Source organism: Prenolepis imparis, unplaced genomic scaffold (genome assembly GCF_030444845.1).
Source record: "Prenolepis imparis isolate NDT839.2.m4 unplaced genomic scaffold, iyPreImpa1.0 SCAF_5, whole genome shotgun sequence".
In the NCBI taxonomy this organism is placed as follows: Eukaryota; Metazoa; Arthropoda; class Insecta; order Hymenoptera; family Formicidae; genus Prenolepis; species Prenolepis imparis.
The window spans coordinates 6,323,916-6,343,416 of record NW_028141163.1 but is presented as its reverse complement, the minus strand read 5'-3'; the positions used below and the strand labels follow the sequence as shown (position 1 = coordinate 6,343,416).

At 30.8% G+C, this 19,501-nt stretch overlaps 1 protein-coding gene across 5 annotated transcripts; it reads right to left on the bottom strand.

Moving 5' to 3' along the window:
* Positions 1-10,901: 10,901 nt before the first annotated feature.
* Spin (lysolipid transporter protein spinster) lies at positions 10,902-19,324 on the bottom strand. 5 transcript variants are annotated; one of them, XM_083039189.1, is made up of 11 exons: positions 19,129-19,324; positions 18,775-19,013; positions 18,420-18,616; positions 18,041-18,192; positions 17,763-17,966; positions 17,386-17,520; positions 17,015-17,276; positions 16,817-16,915; positions 16,522-16,735; positions 14,308-14,400; positions 12,236-12,363 (listed from the first exon to the last, which is right to left on the bottom strand). In XM_083039189.1, the coding sequence occupies exons 2-10, from the start codon at positions 18,977-18,979 to the stop codon at positions 14,348-14,350; spliced, it is 1,521 nt and encodes a 506-aa protein (XP_082895315.1). In that variant the 5' UTR covers positions 18,980-19,013; positions 19,129-19,324; the 3' UTR covers positions 12,236-12,363; positions 14,308-14,347. The 5 variants fall into 5 exon arrangements, with proteins under 5 accessions (XP_082895314.1, XP_082895313.1, XP_082895315.1 ...); XM_083039190.1 differs by lacking the exon at positions 12,236-12,363 and adding an exon at positions 12,408-13,640; XM_083039187.1 differs by lacking the exon at positions 14,308-14,400 and having other exon boundaries at positions 10,903-12,363.
* Positions 19,325-19,501: the final 177 nt, after the last annotated feature.

Sequence of the window (19,501 nt, the reverse complement as noted above, 5' to 3'; positions counted from 1 at the left end):
TAAAATTCAATATGAGCCTTGCGGGCATCCCTACGAGTCCGGGTCGCCACCCCCGGCGAACGAGCCCCTTCGGCCGATGGCGGCGGAGCCTGGTTACCATGGCGATTCTTTTGCTTGACAGGTGGCTGCAACCACCACTACCACCGCCGCCGCCGCCGCCGGCCACCCTCTCTACTCTCCCCACTTCCTTCGAACTCGTCCATTCTGCCTGCCACGGTTACGACGAACCAATCGCACATAGCGAAAAAATATTCAATCACGCGTCAAGAACCCGGCCGGTGACGGTGGTGGTAGTAGAGGAGAGAAAGAGAGAAAGAGAATCGAATCGCCCCCTCGCGACCGTCATCCCCCTTGCCGACGACGGGGACGAAGGTCGATGGCGGTGGAGGTCGAACCGCCCCGTTCCACTACTTTTTCTCCCCCGTCCACCTCCACCTCTCCCTGCCAAGTACGATGGAATAATAAAATGCCTCGGATTACATATTCAAAATCAATGGCTCCGTACCTTCGACGTACGAACCGGGGTGGATGGGTGCTGGTGGGTGGGATCTACCTCCTTCCACATCGGACTCGGACCCCCGGGGTTCTGCATCGGGGAAAAAGGGTAGTTGGGAGCTATGGACGGGGAAAATTCCGCGGCCGACATTTTAAGCAACCGCATTGTCGTTACCAATTAATTCCCTTCTTGGACGTTTCTTTTATTTCTATGGCAAGTCTCGTGATTTCCAGGGATTTCGACCTTCTTCTTAAATCTTAAGGGATGCTAGCTTCGAAGAGCAAAGTCATTCTATCTCCGAGTGGCACAATTCATCTGAAACAGGGTTTCTGGGAAATCCTGCATGAAATACTTTAATTATTTATTTTGTAATTGAAGTATTATTCTTGGAAAATATTTTTTAAATTATATCCTCATCGTTTACTAAGTCTCTTTTATATTTTCTATTTAAAAAGTTTAGTTTCGAAATTTTAATTTTTTTTATTTAATAAATTTTATTAATTTTTTATTTAAAATATAAATATTTCAATGAAATATATTACGTAAATTCATATAATGCAAAACAAAATTAATTTTTAAATTCTCATTTGATTTGCTAAATGATGAATCACAAAATGGAAAAATTAATTCAAGAGAATAAAATAAATAAGCACACAATAATAGTCCCGCTTAAATGTGTAAACATAATTTTTCAATTTGTACATATGCTAAATGTCGATATTTATTTCAGTTTCGTGACAACATGAAAAGAATTCAAATAATTTTTGTGGACAATTTTAATTACAAGCGCTTTTATTGCAACTTTGATTTAATTAAAAATATTATCTTTTATCTTTAAATAATTACCTCAATTGATTATCAATTATTTATACTATCGAATTATTGTTAATTTAATATTTACATCAGCAATAAACATTCACAACTCCAGTATAAATGTGTTGATAAATATATTAGATATCGATAATATTTTATTTTGAAATTAACTTTTATATGGCATATTTTATAGGTAATTATTTCCGAAACTGAAAAAGATTGTTTTAATCTTTTTCTCTCTCTCACTCTCTCTCTCTCTCTCTCTCTCTTTCTCTCTCTCTCTCTCTCTCTCTCTCTCTGTTTTTCTTTTTCTCTTTTTCCTTCTTTCTTCCATTGTTTCTCTCTCTTCGGTATCTGAAGAAAATTATTCCCGATATATTAAGAGCTCATGCTATTTGGGACTTTCAATCTTTTCCTAATTAATCACGCAAACAAAAACCAGATGCAACTTTATAAAAGTATTGAGAAGTATAAAATCCGCTTGATCATTGTGAATCGATGGTTGAGTTATGCGTAATAATTTCACGAGCAATCGACGAGGAAATGATTGAAGACGTATTTCATGAGAATTAACTGGTAACTAATTGATCTTTCTAAGGTTAATGACATCATTTCCAGATGAGCGACTGAGAATTACAGCTAACTCGATCGAGTGGAATAAAGCGATGAATAAAGTGACAATAAATTGAATTCTCGTAACATATATAATCTGTTTGAATAATTTTTATTAAAATTTTGGGCAAAGAAGAACATATAAAAAATATTGTTTTGAGATCTAATAATAATGATCTAAAGCATGCTGCAAACTGAAATTAAATGCTTACGTTATACATATATTTACAAGATTAAATAAGAATAAACAATTTTTCGTATATATATATATATATATATGTATATATATATAATAATATGTACTCAGAATAGAAACTATATTTAATTAATATTTAGCTTCTTTATATATAAGTATTTCTATAATTAATATTTGGTTAATTACTAGTTTGGTAATAATATAAAAATAATTAAAATATTTTAATATATTAATAATGAATTATTAAATATCTGTGTTTAAATATACAAAAATATTTAAAGTTTATTTAGTAAATTATTTGTAATTTATTAATATATATTTTTATATAAATAACGCGCGCGCGCAAATCTTATATTATTAATATCAGAAATATTATATTAAATATCAATATTGTATACATTAAATTATATATATATACAAAAATTATTTGGAATTTATTAAATTATTAAAACATTCAATTTATTAAAATATTTGTCAAATTAATCAAAATTAATTACGTATTATGTTTGGCGATTATCGTTGTACAATATCAACCCAAAAACATGCATTAATTCAACATGCATATAATTATAATACTAACTACTGAAAATTTCTTAGTAACTATATCACAAACAAGACGAGATTAATTTAATTATATCAGATATAGAAAAACGACAATCGTTGATCGATTTGACTGTAAAAGTCGGTCTTCTTCTTGATCTCACCGATTGTAGCGATGCGTTTTCTTCTGCCGCATTTTATCACACTAGTCGCACGATTATCAAAATAATTCAGACGCAATAAGCAACGTGGAGATTTGATGGCCGGCCGTTTTCAAACTGGCCTCTTGCATATTGCGTGAATGAAGGACCCGTTCCAAGGGCCACCCTTTCGTCGACCACGTAGTGGGGTGGACCCGCTTGGATTTCACGTGATCCCTTAAGAACACCACTGGGACTCCCCCTGGACGTCATAGAAGAACTGGACTTTCAAATAGTTTCTGGATTCAGTTCATGGACTCAGTCAACGGATACTGCACCAGTGAGTAATTTAATTTTTAATTCAACTATTTAATGTACGATTCAATTTTTATCTTATCTAAAAAAGCTATATACACAATAGAGTTTATATAAAACACATATATAACAACTATATTTTTATAGTGTGACATATAATCTAGTGAATGTAGAGTAACAAAATTTTAAATAAAAAATAGTTTATATCTATATAAATTTTATATACGGTAAGAAAACAGAATTATTTTGATTATAAAGGCATATTATAGAATTAACACTAGAATGCACAATGGTGAGCAATCTGTTCATCTTTGATCTCGATTTCAATCATATATAACATTTGCAATTGAAACAATCTAATTAGCCATTAAACGTTGATAAATGTAATAAAGAAATTGATGTTTAAAATGTTGACTGAATTTGAATTTTATTTAGTGTTATTTAGTATTGAAATTTATTCGATGTATTATTTGTGCGAATTAATTTTATTCTATTGTTCTTATCAATTAATAAAGTGAAAATCTTTCCGACAATTTAAAAAAGTATTCATAATTAATTAAAAATAAGGAGAAAATATAAGGAACTATAAAGAAAATATTGAGTTTTAATTAGTATGATAAAATTTTACATGATTCAATTTACATGATTACTCGCGAAGATCCATGATTTAGAGTTGTAGATTTTTGTAATAATTCGAGTTGTATATAATATATATATTTTTTCAATTTTTTATTTCTGTAACTCTAAAATAATATCTCGTCTTATTGGATGCATCATCCCTCTCTTTTCACTTAAAATATTAATTAAAATATCAGTTAAAAGATCAAGAAAAAAAAGAAGAACCATTACATATGTGAAGTTCAAGTCAAAGTTAGAAACTTATAAAGAGTTCAAAGAGTTTGGCAACAGTAACGTTCCAGAGTACCTGTAAGGACAGGTCTCCCTAAGTTCTTCGTTCTTTCTGGGCGATGATTGTTCAAAGTCGTCGTTACGAAACCGTCCAGACGAAACGATCCAGAAGAGAGACGATAGACAATAGCTACAGTGGCTTTTTTGCACGGGCAGCTGCCGGGCGCCAAATCAGAGGGGGACATTACTTAATAAACGTGCGCATCCGGGGTGCGGTCCGGTGGCCATTGTTTCAGAATCGGTAAATGGGCGCTTATACTGGCGGATACGCGCGGCCAAAGGGTTAAGGATTAAGGGTTGAGAATTGTTGCTCGGACCCACAATGGACACCTGGGCGGCGCCCAGGGAAAGTTGTGCAAAAAAAAAACAATCCTTTTTCGTTGCGTTTGGACATCTGCCGTGATGGCCATCGTACCGCAAGCGAGAAGATGATGGACCACTTTCGGATATCTAACATACGCGTAATTATGCACAGAGAGAATTTTCTCTTAGAATTTACCATGATTTTCAGGATAAATTCTAAGAGAAAATTCTCTTGGTATATATAAACATAGTTCCGATTTGTGAAACTTGATAAAATACCGATCGATTTTAAAGTTGCTTTGTGACAAATTAGCATGAAGATTTTTAATCAATCTATTCTTTCTTAATTATTCTTTCTTAATATTATATATTATTCTTAATTATAATTATATTATAATTAATATATCGAACCATCAATAGTTTCCAAATAAAAATTGGAAGTGAAAGATCTTTCGTGACTTAATGGAGAGTACAAGTAAATATATAATAAAGCCTTATTGTTGACTTAAAAATTTACTTTATCTTTTTAAAATCTCGATTTAAAATTTAATTAACAAGATATTAAAAAATAATATTAAAAAATTTTAATCGAATATAGATGATAGTCTTTCTCTAAAAATAAAAAGCACACGTTTACCATAAATATGCATAAATGCAAATGTCACAATGCTCAATAATCAAAAATAGTAACCAAATTCGTTAGTATCGCGTACCCATCTTTCTGCACAAAAAAAAATCTTGCACCATCGAACTCTCGCACGCTGTCGCGCGGGATGAAGGGTTTAATTTGTTCCTCATCGGAGAAAGAACGTCGCCGGAGAGATCCTCGTCATCGGGATGAAACTGCGAAAGAAACGGGCGTACAATAAGACCGGCGTCCGTATGATAATCGCGACGACGTCGCCTATGAGAACACGCTCGCGGACTCGTTTTTCTCTTCTTGCGAAGGACCACTTCTGACGGCTCTCTCGCGTTCGAATGAAAACAATAAGTTACATAACAAGCGGCCCGAATAAAGAGGAACCTGTTTCGCGGAGGGTAGGGGCGAGGGGAAGAAGGCACCGGTGGAGAAAATGCAAAGCTGAGAAAAAGGACCTTTTTTCTTAACTGCTGGTACCTCATATATGCAAAGATCTCACCGGTTATGACGATCTTTCAATGTGTGATGTGCGTGCGTATATTCACGCAACATATATGAAGCTTCGTTGGAAGACGAAAACGCTGATTAGCACGAACACTGGCTCACTCTCTGCACTAAACTTATACACAGAGAGAATTTTCTCTTAGAATTTATTCTGAAAATCATGGTAATCGTGGGATAATATGATATGGAAAGAATTTTATGAAAATTTCTCTGATAATATTTATCACAATAAAAATAATAATATCTATTACAATAAAATATAAAATATGTTTGATTAATTTTACTATGCAGTTTAGTAAAATTAATCAAACATGTTTTATATTTTATTGTGATGGATATTATTATTTTTATTAAAGAGAAATTCTCATAAAATTCTTTCCATACCATATTATCCCACGATTACCATGATTTTCAGGGTAAATTCTAAGAGAAAATTCTCTCAGTGTATAAATAAAAATTTCTATTTTATTATCTATATACTTATACAAGTAAAATGTAATTAAAAATTTGTGTAAATTATAATTAATATTATTATTAATGCAAAAAATCGCATAAAAGTTAAAATTACATTTGTTTCACTCATTTTTCAATCTCAAAGATCTTAATAATATTAACATCTGTATTTTTCTTTAATAAGGCCCTTTGAAATTATTTAAAAAGACAGTTTATGATTCCTTACGTCAAGTTTACACGAAACTCTAATGTAGGCGGGCAAGCGTCTCAAGTAACAAATTACTTATTTACCTTCATCAATCAAACGTAATGAGAGGGTGAGCAAGTGACTTGTTATTTGACTTACTACCTCACTATCGGCCCCACGCATTCGTAGGGTTGTAGGAAAGAAGAAACCACAAAATTATGAATATTTCTCTGGAATATATTTATCGAACAGTTGCTCTAACTCAAAGTTAGTCAACTCAGACTGCAGTTCAACTTAAGAAGAACTAATAAGAAGGACAAAGCACACATTAATAACGTATGCACCGCACAGCTGGTACCTTTGGTGTGTTTTGTTCTTCTTGTGGCGTTACAGGTTCTTGAATTTCACACACGTCGAAGTACGCGCGATAGGGTTGCTTGGCTCCTCTCTCTGCTCTCTCCTCGCTGCTTGCATATTCCCTTTCCCTGTCACTCTCTCCCGATCTTCCGTTCGTTCTCACATCCCTGTCGGAGGAACCCCCTATTGTTTTATACAGCGAGACCAGTTTTTGTTTCATTCTGCCTTCCTCTTCGCTTCTCTCTCCCTCTCTCGCTCTGTCTCTTTACAGCTTATTATATGCGCTTTCGAGCGTTCCGTTTGTGCATGCCGATTGTTCGCACAGGCTAGACTTCGAACCTGATTCGCTGCGAGCGTTGCGGAGAAAGAAGCGAAGAGGGTCGAATGGATCCGGTCAAACGGCGCGAGAGCAGAACGATAGCCGAGAAAAAAATGAGACAATGAAGGGGTTAAAGTTGATACAATTGAACGAGAAACGTCGCCGCGTCGGTACGCGCCTGATTTATTTTCGCAGTCACCCCTTTGCCTCCGCCCGCCCCTTCCTCCGCTCTTACCTCGTCTTCACGCGCGGGAACATCGCGGTCCATTGTTTTTTCGGCGCGGGGAAACGAAATCGAAAAAAACTTCGTGACGATTTAAAAATGCAAGGCACGGCTTCGTAATATGAATCATTGCCCGTAACTAACGGAAGCGTTTTGTAATGAGAAAATTATTTCGTCCTGGACATGCTGAATTAGTTGACACGTATGAATATGGAACACGAGATATATATATTTGTAATAATGATGATTTTTTACAAAGAAATATACATATCTGTCAAAAATAAATAAATTTATAATATTTTGCAACTGCTCTATTAATCAAATAATAATTTGTTATGCAACTAATTAAAATGTGTAATATATTTTCATTTTATAAATATTGCATCTAACTAGCACAACCCATATATTATCGCATATCTTTTTATTTGTTTTTATTTAAATATTTACTGTGCCAGCAACTACACGGAGAGAATTTTCTCTTAGAATTTACCCTGAAAATCATGGTAATCGTGGGGCAATATGGTATGGAAAGAATTTTACGAGAATTTCTCTGATTAATATTTATCATAAGAAAAAATAATAATATCTATCACAATAAAATATAAAATATGTTTGATTAATTTTACTAAACTGTATAGTAAAATTAATCAAACATTTTATATTTTATTGTGATAGATATATTATTATTTTTATTGTGATAAATATTAATCAGAGAAATTCTCATAAAATTCTTTCCATACCATATTGTCTCACGATTACCATGATTTTCAGGGTAAATTCTAAGAGAAAATTTTCTCTGTGTATATGCATATATTTCTATATGAATATTTTATTATATTTATAAAATTAATAATATAATTTTTGATACATTTAAATCATTTGTCCTAAATTTATGATAAATGACAGATCACATCATATGTATATACATACCTATTAAATATTCTCGCGAACCTGTTCTATATGCACAAAATATATATGTATATATATTTCCTGCCATATTTCTTGCATTATACATAATTTGTATATATCCGGACATTTATATTCTGTAAAAATGTATTTATCTTATGTTTCTGTTCATCTTTTCTTATGATTGTTTCACATACATCTTTTTCTAAAAATTTGCAAGAATTATAAAACATATGCAATATATCGTCAACAAAACAAATAATATTGCTACCACATAGGGAGACTTATTCTACATTCGTGATAAACATCCATCCATCGCATACATCTATCCGTCATTCTCGCTCATCTATTCCACCCACGGAATTCTTTCCTCATTCGTCCGACGATAATCCGTCATTCCGACGCGGTGAGCAGGGGAAATCGACGGAAGGGGAGGGTGGAGGAGATAGAAATTGAAATGCTAAAAGCGAAATTGGGTAGGAATTAGGAAAAACGCCACGAGATGGGACGGTGTTTATCCATTGCCGCTGGAAGGGCGCGCGAAGGTGGGCCCCATGGCGAAGTCGGAGATTTCTCCATCCCTCGTCGAGAGAACGAGGACGCGGGGTTGGCGCTGGCCACCCTTCCTTGCCCAGTAAATGCTGCGTGCCCGATGAGGGCGAGGACGAGGGCGATGAGGCGGGGGCACCGTGTTAGCGTGGCAAAGGGGAGACCAGATCGAAACGCCGGGGGTGAGGGTTGGCTACGGGGTAGCGACGGTGAAGCGTGCTCCGAGTGCCGCGTAAATAACTTCCATCTTCGAGGGTGCAGCCGCCTCTGTGGAGACGAAGGAAGAAGATAAGAGAGAGAGAGAGAGAAGGGGAGGAAGAGAAGCAAGGAACAACTCTTGAAGCCGAGGGGGCAAGATAGGACGAGGAAGAAAAAGAAAGTCCGAACGCGAGGGTGGGAAGAAAGAGCGGAGATGGCATCGGGTTATAGGGGGGCAGCGGCGACGTCGTTCGCGTAGCGCGCAGAAGATAGACGTAAAATATTCTTAATGAGCAAAGACTTTCAAGTATTGACTCAAAATGGCGGACGTCCTTTCAAGTCGGCTTGTTAAGCATTATCCCGCACCGCTACGGTCTCTTCTCATCCCACCCTCCGCTCTTTTCTTTGTACCAGCTACACCCCGGCGATGTGCTCCCTCTCAGTGTTGCTTCATATTCCGCTGTCCCCATTATTTGACACAGGGATGGTCGGAAAAACTGCGAAAGACCGACGAAAAGTCGATTTTGTTCGATCCTCCTTGAGTCTCCCTCGTCACGAGCCTTTGAAAAATGGAGCATTAAAAAAAAAAGGAAAAAATTATATAATTACAAATATATTGACAGATATATCTTATTTTTTATATTAATATATTTTTATAATATTAATTAATATATTAATTTAATCTATTTCTATTTATCATCGTTGGCGTTCTTTCTTCATTATTTTTTGAGGAAAATATTGATTGATAAATTTGTCGATATTTCATTAAATTGAAGTATTCTATATAGGTATAAAATAAAATTGTTTGTAAAAACGCTTCAATTAATTACACTTATAATAATTAGGAATTTCTGCAACAAGAAGGCATCGAAAAAAATATCGAAACTTATAAAAGCTGTCATTTTTAAATATCTGCATAGTATCCTTTTTTTATCTTATTAAATTTCCAAATTAAGATGAGTTTTTTATCAATGTGAAATCGATTTCTTCTTAATGAAATTACGAAGATGCAACAGAGCTGTAGAAAGATGAAGAGAATTTTAAGAGATTACATTTCAAAAATAAATAAATTAATGAACCAAAATCATGTTTTTTTAATACAAAATAAATTGACTTTTGCCCAAATAATTTTTTCAATCAAATTCTAATTTAATTTGTTCTCCTTTTCGATAGATTCGATATACCTCGCATCAAACGAAATTTTAACTATCTTATTGACTTCCGGGGAAGTTTCTTACGGAAGACCCAAATTCCTCGTGGATTCGTAGCCACTCTTTGAAGGATGCAGGCTACCAAGTCCTTTTGCATAGAGGCTCACGCGCGAACGAATCGCCGAGTGGATTATCTAGAAGAAAGAGGACCAGCGGCCTTGGGGGATACACCTTAAGGATTGTTAAAACTTGGCTCTCGCTTTGAGCTTTTCTCCTCGTCTATGCGGGGGCCAAAGTAAGGGTTAAAAATGTATAAGATAAGACAGAGCAGCGAAATGAAGATGGGAAGGGGTGAACAAGAGACCGCGTAAAAGTGTACAGGGGGGTGAGAAAGCGGGGATCGAGTGAGAGATCCCCGTGGAAAAATAGGTACAATGAGAAAGAAAGAGAGGAGAAAAACGGGGAGAGAGACAGTGAGGAAGGCGAAGAGAAGTTTCATTATTGATCAAAGAAACCGAGTGTCGCTTCCCTCTCCGATAACTCACTCTATTCAGCCTGTCTTCGACTTCCCATTAAAAATACCAATTTCGCTCGCTTATTTGTAACGCAATCGCGATCTGTATATATGTGTTACACGATGCTGCGGCGTATTTTGCGTATGCAGGATGATCTAAGAAAACGATCAAAGTATTTATAATATAATATTCATAGAATTAGGCAAAAATATTCATATAGCAAATAAACATTGAAAATATTTTTTATTAAAAATCTGTAAAGAAAATAATCAAATTAAAAGAATTTTATTAAAAAATGTGTTCTATAAAATCCTGATTTAACGAAAAAGATGATTGCAATAAAGAGAGATCATCACTAAATAAAAGATATACATATATGTATTACTGCGGACGGATTATGTACAAAATATTTATTTGCATAATACATAATGTATAATGAAGTTTCTTTCTTAAAACAATTAAATATAGATTAATTTTATAATCTATAATTTCTACTTATCATTTCATATCATATTGCACTATTTTTTATACATGTGCTAAAATATTTGTAATTGCAAATGCATTTATTTATATTGTTACGTGCATTTTACTTAATTGAATGTTGCCAAATACAGATTTAAACAAAAGCTCACACAATATACATATAATAGGTATAATTTCTCAATTTCATCTCTATTTTGTGATAAAAAATAATAAATTTTATAATTCTTTAACTTGAAGCTAATTGATTTAATAGTTTTGCTTGATGTATTAATTTTACAATAATTTTGTGCTTATTTTCCTTTTATGTAAATGTACAGATATAAAGATTTAATTATATTATAATACAAGATATATATTTTATAGACAGAGATCTTATATATTTAATTTTTAATATTGTCCTAAAATACATTTCACACACATGTAACAGAATATTAAATTACTGTTTGAGAGTTTTAAATATTTCAGATTTATAAGCATTTCACACACGGTAGAAAAAAATATAATATATTATAAATATTAAAAAGAAGAGAGAAACTTTTTGTATATAATGATAAATATTAAAAGAATCTATTGTGCAAAAGACTATATCTATTTAATATTTTTATATCATTGGAAGAAAGAAGAGAGAAGATATTAAGTCTGAGATAATCTGTAACAACGTTTATAACTAACTTTAAATTCAATCCATTGCATGATATGCATCTGTGATGTATTGTTTCCAGAAGAAAAAATTGAAAAATCACCTAAAATTCTAAGAGAAAATACAATCATATTCATTCTTATAGTAATTATCAAAATGTATATCTACATTTACCTCTGATTAGTTAATTTCATTAGCAAACTTAATTAATACATATTAATTACTATTATATATATATGTATATATATATATATATATTTATATAATTAATTTTATAGAATACAGTTTGTGATGTTATAATGATAAAGAATCACGCTATTGTTAACAGTTTTATAGCTTAATACAGAAGCAGTGTGAATGTTACTGACAATTTAATCAGAAAATACTTATGCATCTCATATGCAAATTATTTACTACAGCCTTATCGTTCATATAATTTGCACCTATTATGATGATTTCAATAATATGCTACATATGTGAATTTGCAATGAGTGATTATAAAAATATAATATTTAAAAATATTTTACAATTTATATAGGCGGTGTTTCATCCACATCCTAAGAGTTTCATTGTTTGTGAATCAGTTGTTTTGTACACTATTAACAGTGGTAACTTGCACAACTACCTCTCTGAAGATACTCTTCATTATGATTATATGCAAATTTTCTTTATAAATACGTTCTGTATGCAGAACATCTTGTTTTATAAAACCAAATCAATATATATGTTTGATAGAATCGTACTGTACAATTATAATAATAATCGTAACTTATCTAAAGTATTAAGACTATAAAAACTTTATATATGAGAAGACGGTTCTTGCCTATTATATTCTAATATCGTATTTCTATCATTTTGCAATTCACTATCAACTGCGTCGTTGCAAATACATACTGAGTCTGAAATACTTCCACCTGAAAATAATATAAAAAAGCTATTTTAACATATCTTTTATATACGAATATATAGATCCAGTCACACAGATGAGTCTCGGCAGGTGTTAATAATATACTAATTTGCGTATGTAAATATATAAATATATTTACAATATTAAATACATATAATATTGTTAAAAATCTCATTTTTCTTTGAAAAAATTTGTTCTATATATAATGTATTTAATTAATTAATTCCTATATGAAGTATATTACCCCAATCACAATATTATTCTGTCAACAAATAGATAGCATTCAAAAAGTAACATTAAATATGGAAAGAAAAATTTGTTTCTGTGTAAGGACACATGTATGAAATTTATAGAATATAGTAGAACAAAATAAAACACATATGCAACAAATATATGTCTAATAAAAAGACAACACATATACACAAACATAAACAATATCCTAAAAGCTTGTCAAAGCATTTATTACGATTTTAAGACTGCTAAAATCCATTTATTGTGAATTCATTAAAAATATTATAGCGACAATAATCTTGTGCAATATAAAACATAAATTGTGCAGAATGCATTTTGAAATTTCATCTACTCACAATCAGTCTTCCATTAGTGTAGATATAAATTTTCTAAAGCAAAATCATGTAGGCAGAAATATAAACATAGAGACGTAATTATTTATAACTATCTAAAAGAACAATAATATAATTAGATTGCATTAACTAATTGTTAATATTTTTTCTAGTGTTCCTTATTTTGATGGCAATATATCTAATTTTCTAATATTCTAAATATGCATGCAATATTCTACCGTATCCACACATACATTCACAACATAAAATCTTACAACTAGTTATGTTACATACAGAAATCTGTAGGCAAGCTTCATCAGTTCAAAGGATGATATCATATCACTTCAATGTACATATTAAATTTAGTCACAATTATTTGTATATAATATAATATTTTCATTCCCCATAATATATATTTATAAAAGTAAACTAATTTCTAATTTTATGTTGATCCTAATGTTAATGTCAAACTTCTAATAATAGAGAGAAGTATCAAGTCTGATAAGAATATCATAAGTCTATTTTCTCTATATTTCATTATAATTTCTTATTGAAAGAAATTATAATTTTATCCTTATATTATATTTCTTGTAATTCTTTAAAGTAAATATAGTCAAATTTAAAATTTTTTAATGCATTATTTTTCCCATTTATGACATCCACGGGCAAAATATAAAACCAGACCAAAATGTAAATTTAAAAGCATCCTCATGCATCCTTGCTGAAATAAATCACAAGAAGAGAAAACATATATTTTAGAAACAATTTTCAATTATTCATGAAAAAACAATACTGAAAGGATTAAACTAAAAATATGATTCGTAAATCTAATTGGGAAATGTAAAATAATGAAAATATAATTGATAATCAATTTAATTATTTAATCAAGTAAATTACGCTAATTTTGTTATAAAATCAATCAACATTTTTAAAAATCTCTTCGAGGATTTAACAGCTTTACATATATATAAACGCAAACCTTGTTATTTAATAAATAGATATTAACGTTATCATTGCAAACGTCACACAAATTAAATTCTTTGAGAATTAAAAATAAAACTAACAATTGCGTATATGATATAAAAATATAATACATATATATAACTCATGTGCGTGTTATATCATATGTATTAAGCATCACTTTTCATGTACTGTGATTGTGTCTTTATAACAAATTTATAATTTAAGAAAAAACATAAGTATTCTTTTTTTAAATGTCAAGTCTTTGTAAATACTGTTTAAATAAACACAAGTATGTATGAATATATACAAGTATAGTAAGAAATAGAATAGAAAACTGTTTCATTTATATAGAGTCAGATTCGATTAAATTGATTACCAAATTGAATAAAAAAGGGATAATGAAATCATGAAAATAAATTATGTACCAGATACACAGCACACTATCAGGTGAGGCCCAGTGATGATCTATAAATGCGTTGATTCAGCTTGCCCATTATTCTTAGTATCTAGATATTTGTCTGCAAGAAAGATGTTTGTATGTTATATAAAAATAACTACATGCACATTCCATACTAGACCATGTACTGTTTACAATAAATAAAGCCCGTTTCTGAAAAATATTTTAATAATTTAATAGCAAAATGTAATAATGAAAATGATAAAAAAATCTCTGTCTTTTCCATGAATTATTCGATATATAATTAATAATTATTGAAATATTAGAATATAAATGCAACTTATATTGTGAAGACTGTAGTATGAGAGAAATTCAACACATAATATCCTTTCAGATTTAAAATAAAAAAATTTTATACAAAATGTATTTTTATAAATGTAAATATTTTTGAGGAAACATTAAATATAACTTTTTATATTTTATATTTAAAAAAAACTTAAGGAATAAAGTACATGCTTTATATCTTTTCTAAGAGATGCGGAATGTCTCAATCATTCATATATAAATTGAAAAATATTATATTATAAAAATAAATAAATACAAAATGATAAAAAAATATAACTATTAGTTGTAGTGTAACTGTTAGTATAATAAGACAAATGATAATTGTTTAGTATAGATAGGAATAAATGCAATAATTAATGTATGTAATTATATATAAAAAATGCATATGAAAATATCGATGGAAAATATTAGAAAGGAAAGAATTACAATATCTACGAAACAGGTCATATCAACCGCGCGCGTGCATACATTACAAATTTAATTATGTTATTTGCTAAAATATTAATATAAAATGTTTGCTATATTAATTATTAATATTAATATCTTTAATTTGCATTTCTTAACACGTTAAGCACCATTTTTAATAATAAATAGAAATATTCATGATAAGACATGTTTAAATCATCTCTTTCATAGACATTACATTTTTCTAATATTAAAGCGAATTTAATGTACGAATATATAAATGTTACTCCATTCTAAAAATGTTGGTGGAACATAAAATAAAGATTTAAAACTGTGTGTAATAAATGATTTCAAAATTAATGATTGCATGTAGAATACAACTGATTACAAAAAGTAAAAAAAAAATAAATGTAAAGAATCTTGAGTTTTAACAAGTTAAGCGCCACGATATTAAATATATATAAAATTGAAAAAAAAAATGATACAAAGATGCAAAGAGTCATGTTTAGAAGCTTATTGTTTCTAGAAAAATTAAAACTAATACAAACATATTTATATATTTAATAAGTTTTGCTAAGTATTAATTAACTCAATATTAACTTTCGTTAATTGATAAAAATAAATATGAGATAAAAATAAAATGTATGAATAAATAAAGATATTCTTTTAAATTATCCTTGCAATCTTAAAGACTACTTTGCACATATATATACTTTGTTTATATTTGATCGAAATATATCTTTTTTAATATTAATTTTATATTTTTTATTCTATTGATATATTTCAATATAAAAAAAATAAAAATTTTTGGCGCTTAACGTGTTAAATGATATCGCAATTTGCATACTACCTTCGTTTTGATCCCAAAACTTGTGCTTGTAAGTCCAAAGTTGAGAACAATTCATGTACTGTATAAAAATAGAATGTTTTAGTAGAATTGCAAATTTTTATTTCACATTCCAACCAGAATATACTATAGGGGTAATATACATATTATGTATATATTATATATGTATGTGAATATATGTTAAAACAAAATTTTATGAATATAGCATCATTATATATAATAATGTCAACAAGTAATACATTTTAGATTTCTCAATATCTCAATTTTATATATATGTATATGTTTTGTGTGTATTACACTTACCAAATTATATTGTGAATTATATGTGTGAACACTGTCTCAATATTTTATTTAATAATAGTAGTTATGTGTCTATAAGTTAGCATTAAATACTTTTAAAAAATTATCCTTGGAATTTGTGTTATGTTTTGCATATAAGCTATGTTTTGCATATTAACTGCACTTAAGAAGAGTAGTTTTATAGTGACATTTATTGTTCGCAACAGCATTAATGTGTGTATGTGTGTGTCAAACATATATCAAGCTGCATTAGTAATGATTTCATTGTGGAACATGCAAAACAAAGTGCGTTATTTAAACATCAATTTTGTCCTAATTAGTATTAAGTCACAGTCCTCTACTTACCTGCAATAGCAAGATCAACCAATGCTTTATCTTTTTGTATATGTAGTGCTGTCAGGAAGAAAAACAGAGCACCAATTACTTCTACAAACATTGTAAGAAACATTGCATATTGTAGGCTACGAAACTCGACGATTGTGTTTTGATTGTCGTGAACAGCAGAGTGCCCCCCTACAGATAAATCTGGTAAGAGAGTGGACTTTAATCCTTCTGATATCTAAAACAAAAATAAACAATTTATATTATATATTATTAATAAATTTAATTATATATTAATAATTAAGTTATTTCTATATACCAGTCCAATAAGATAGGGACTGCCTGCATCTCCAAGAGCATGTGCGATAAGTATTTGGAATGCCTCTGCTGTAGATCTCCTTGTAGGAATTACTACATACTGCAATATATAATAAAAGAATTATTAAATTTATATATTAAAATATAAAGAATCATAGAAAATACAATTATTTTTTTATAGTTAAGTTCTTTTTCTTACCAATAACATATCTGCTACAATAGACCAATTTAAATTTAATGACAGTTGACCAAAGAATACTAATGTGTAACAGAGAGTAGAGTTTGTATTGGCAGTAATCATAGCGAAGAATAATAAAGGAGCACTTATTAGAAGACCTATGGCGCATATTAGAGGATCAGCTTGTTGCCAATAGGTTCGTAATTTTTGTGCTATAGTGGAACCTAATGGTACACCTATTAGACCAGATGCCATACCAATTAATCCAAACTTATATGCAACTCTAAAACATTAAGATATATTTATGTAATATTTTAAAGGCATGTATATTCTCGTGTTATATATCAATTTTTAATAAATGCATGCTATTGCAACGAATTTTAAAAACGTACTCGTCTGCATCGATATTCGTTCCATAAGGAAGTAATTTAAAACCTAATTGTAAATATGTCGGTGCCCACCATGCCAGAGCACCAGTGACAAACGCCACACAAGTAAATCCTGCAGTAGATAGCATAAAGCTTGGACTGAAAATACATATTATGTGTGAATATAATGAAGTATTAACTATAAATTACGATAAATTATAGTATAGAATTTGTTCTGTTTTACCTGAACAAAAAATAATAGATTGAATAATAAATAGAGAAATTAAAACAATATAAATCATTGCTTTTTAAAAAAATATATTAGTAAACAAACTAATAAATAATTTAGTTCTCTAATAACGAAAATATATAATTGGAAAATAATATACAATATATATTACTTTCTTAATAGCTCCTTGATATCGTGCGACCATGTGGTACTCGTCAAATGAACCCCACCTTCTCTTTCGCCTCTAATAGGATCTCTGACTACGGTGAGTAACAGCAGAATTGCTATAATACCTAGTATAGGAGTAATACGTAATCCCCATTGCCAGTTACCAGCGATACGAGCTGTTTCACCTCCTACGATATATCCCAAACCACTAGAATAAAAAATGTGTACATAAGTATATTACATAATGTGTATATATCTTCTAATTGTATATAATCAATGTACCTCCCAACTGGAATAGCGAAGTAAAATAGGGCAAGCATTTTAGAACGTACATCTTTCACAAATAAATCACTAATTATTGTTGGCGCAATCGTAGAGTAACTCGCTTCTCCTATACCAACAAGTGCTCTAAAGAATAGGAACCATCCAAATGTCTGAAATAAATTAAAAGTATTATATATATTATACGTATATATATATATATATGCTTCATATGGTATTATTGTATACAGCAAAAATTAAATCTGTTAAGTGTGTGTATATATGTATATATACACTTGTAATATATAAAACTTTACATTATTTATTATTTCTTGAACATAAATTAATTTTTCTTCTCTTTATATAAGATTTACTTTATGTAGAAGAAATTATACCTTACCTTCATATAAGAACCAATAAATGTTGTTAAGCACCATAAGAATACACCACCGCTCATAATGAATTTTCTACTATAGCGATCTCCCAGATATCCAAATAATGGCGCAAATATCATATAACTCAGGATAAATGCAGTTTGCAGCAGTCCAGACATATCGTTACCAATATCAAAGTCCTTTTTGACGTCGTTCAGTACCCCTGCAAAAAATTGACTTTATTTACAAATACATATATATATATATATATTGGAAAAATAACATTAAATTAACATTTATATTTATATTGTGTTAAATGAGAAAATATCTTGAGTATCTTCCCTCCATTAAACAATTGTGTTTTCACAAGGCAAGACTCACCGGCGACCGTGAAACGGTCCATATAATTTATAAGATTCACGAAACATAGTACGGCGACTGTAATCCAGTCACTCGCGCTGATTGATCTCAACTCCGAAGGCATCGTTGCTGTTACACGCTTTTCCTCCCTCGAGCCGTCGTCCCGATCCACATTTACCATACGATACTTGGTTTCCGCAGTAATTGACGCTTTATCGTCTACCATGACGCGACAAAGTCCTTGGCATTTCCGTCGTTATCTACGTCACGACAAATTATTTATAATAATTTGCAAGTTTACTGATTATTTAGCCGACTCTCTCTCTGTCCCCCCGCAATAGCCCGACATAACCTCGCACAACTTATTGACGTTACCTCGCCGTAGGATGACAAAAAACTGATTACAGGCATCTTTTGAGCATCACACCACGCGCATCACACCACCTCTAATTGAACTCCAAAGTAGTCCAAAGTGGGATCGAAAGCAATTCAGAAGTATAATATTAACATACGTGTGTGCTGCGTCTGTGACACGCATACACTGCATGCGCGCTAAATGTTCCGTTTCTTCTATGTTATGTGTGTGTGAATAAAATATACATTATACACATTCATACATACATCGGACGCCGCTGCGACAAATTGCGACAGGCGTATATGATATATAATATAACTATTACGTTATTATGTCTAGCGACACAAACAACAAGTTAAATTGTTGGAATTAATAAGATGATTGATTTCATGT

Bases quoted from the DNA above. Each gene is read 5' to 3' on its own strand.
- Spin (XM_083039187.1), bottom strand. From the start codon at position 18,979: ATGGTAGACGATAAAGCGTCAATTACTGCGGAAACCAAGTATCGTATG. The intron at 16,916-17,014 runs GTAAGAAAAAGA...TATATATTGCAG, and splicing joins TTGTAGCAGATATGTTATTG to TATGTAGTAATTCCTACAAG. The intron at 12,364-16,521 runs GTAAGTAGAGGA...TATTATTTTCAG, and splicing joins GGTTGATCTTGCTATTGCAG to GTGGAAGTATTTCAGACTCA.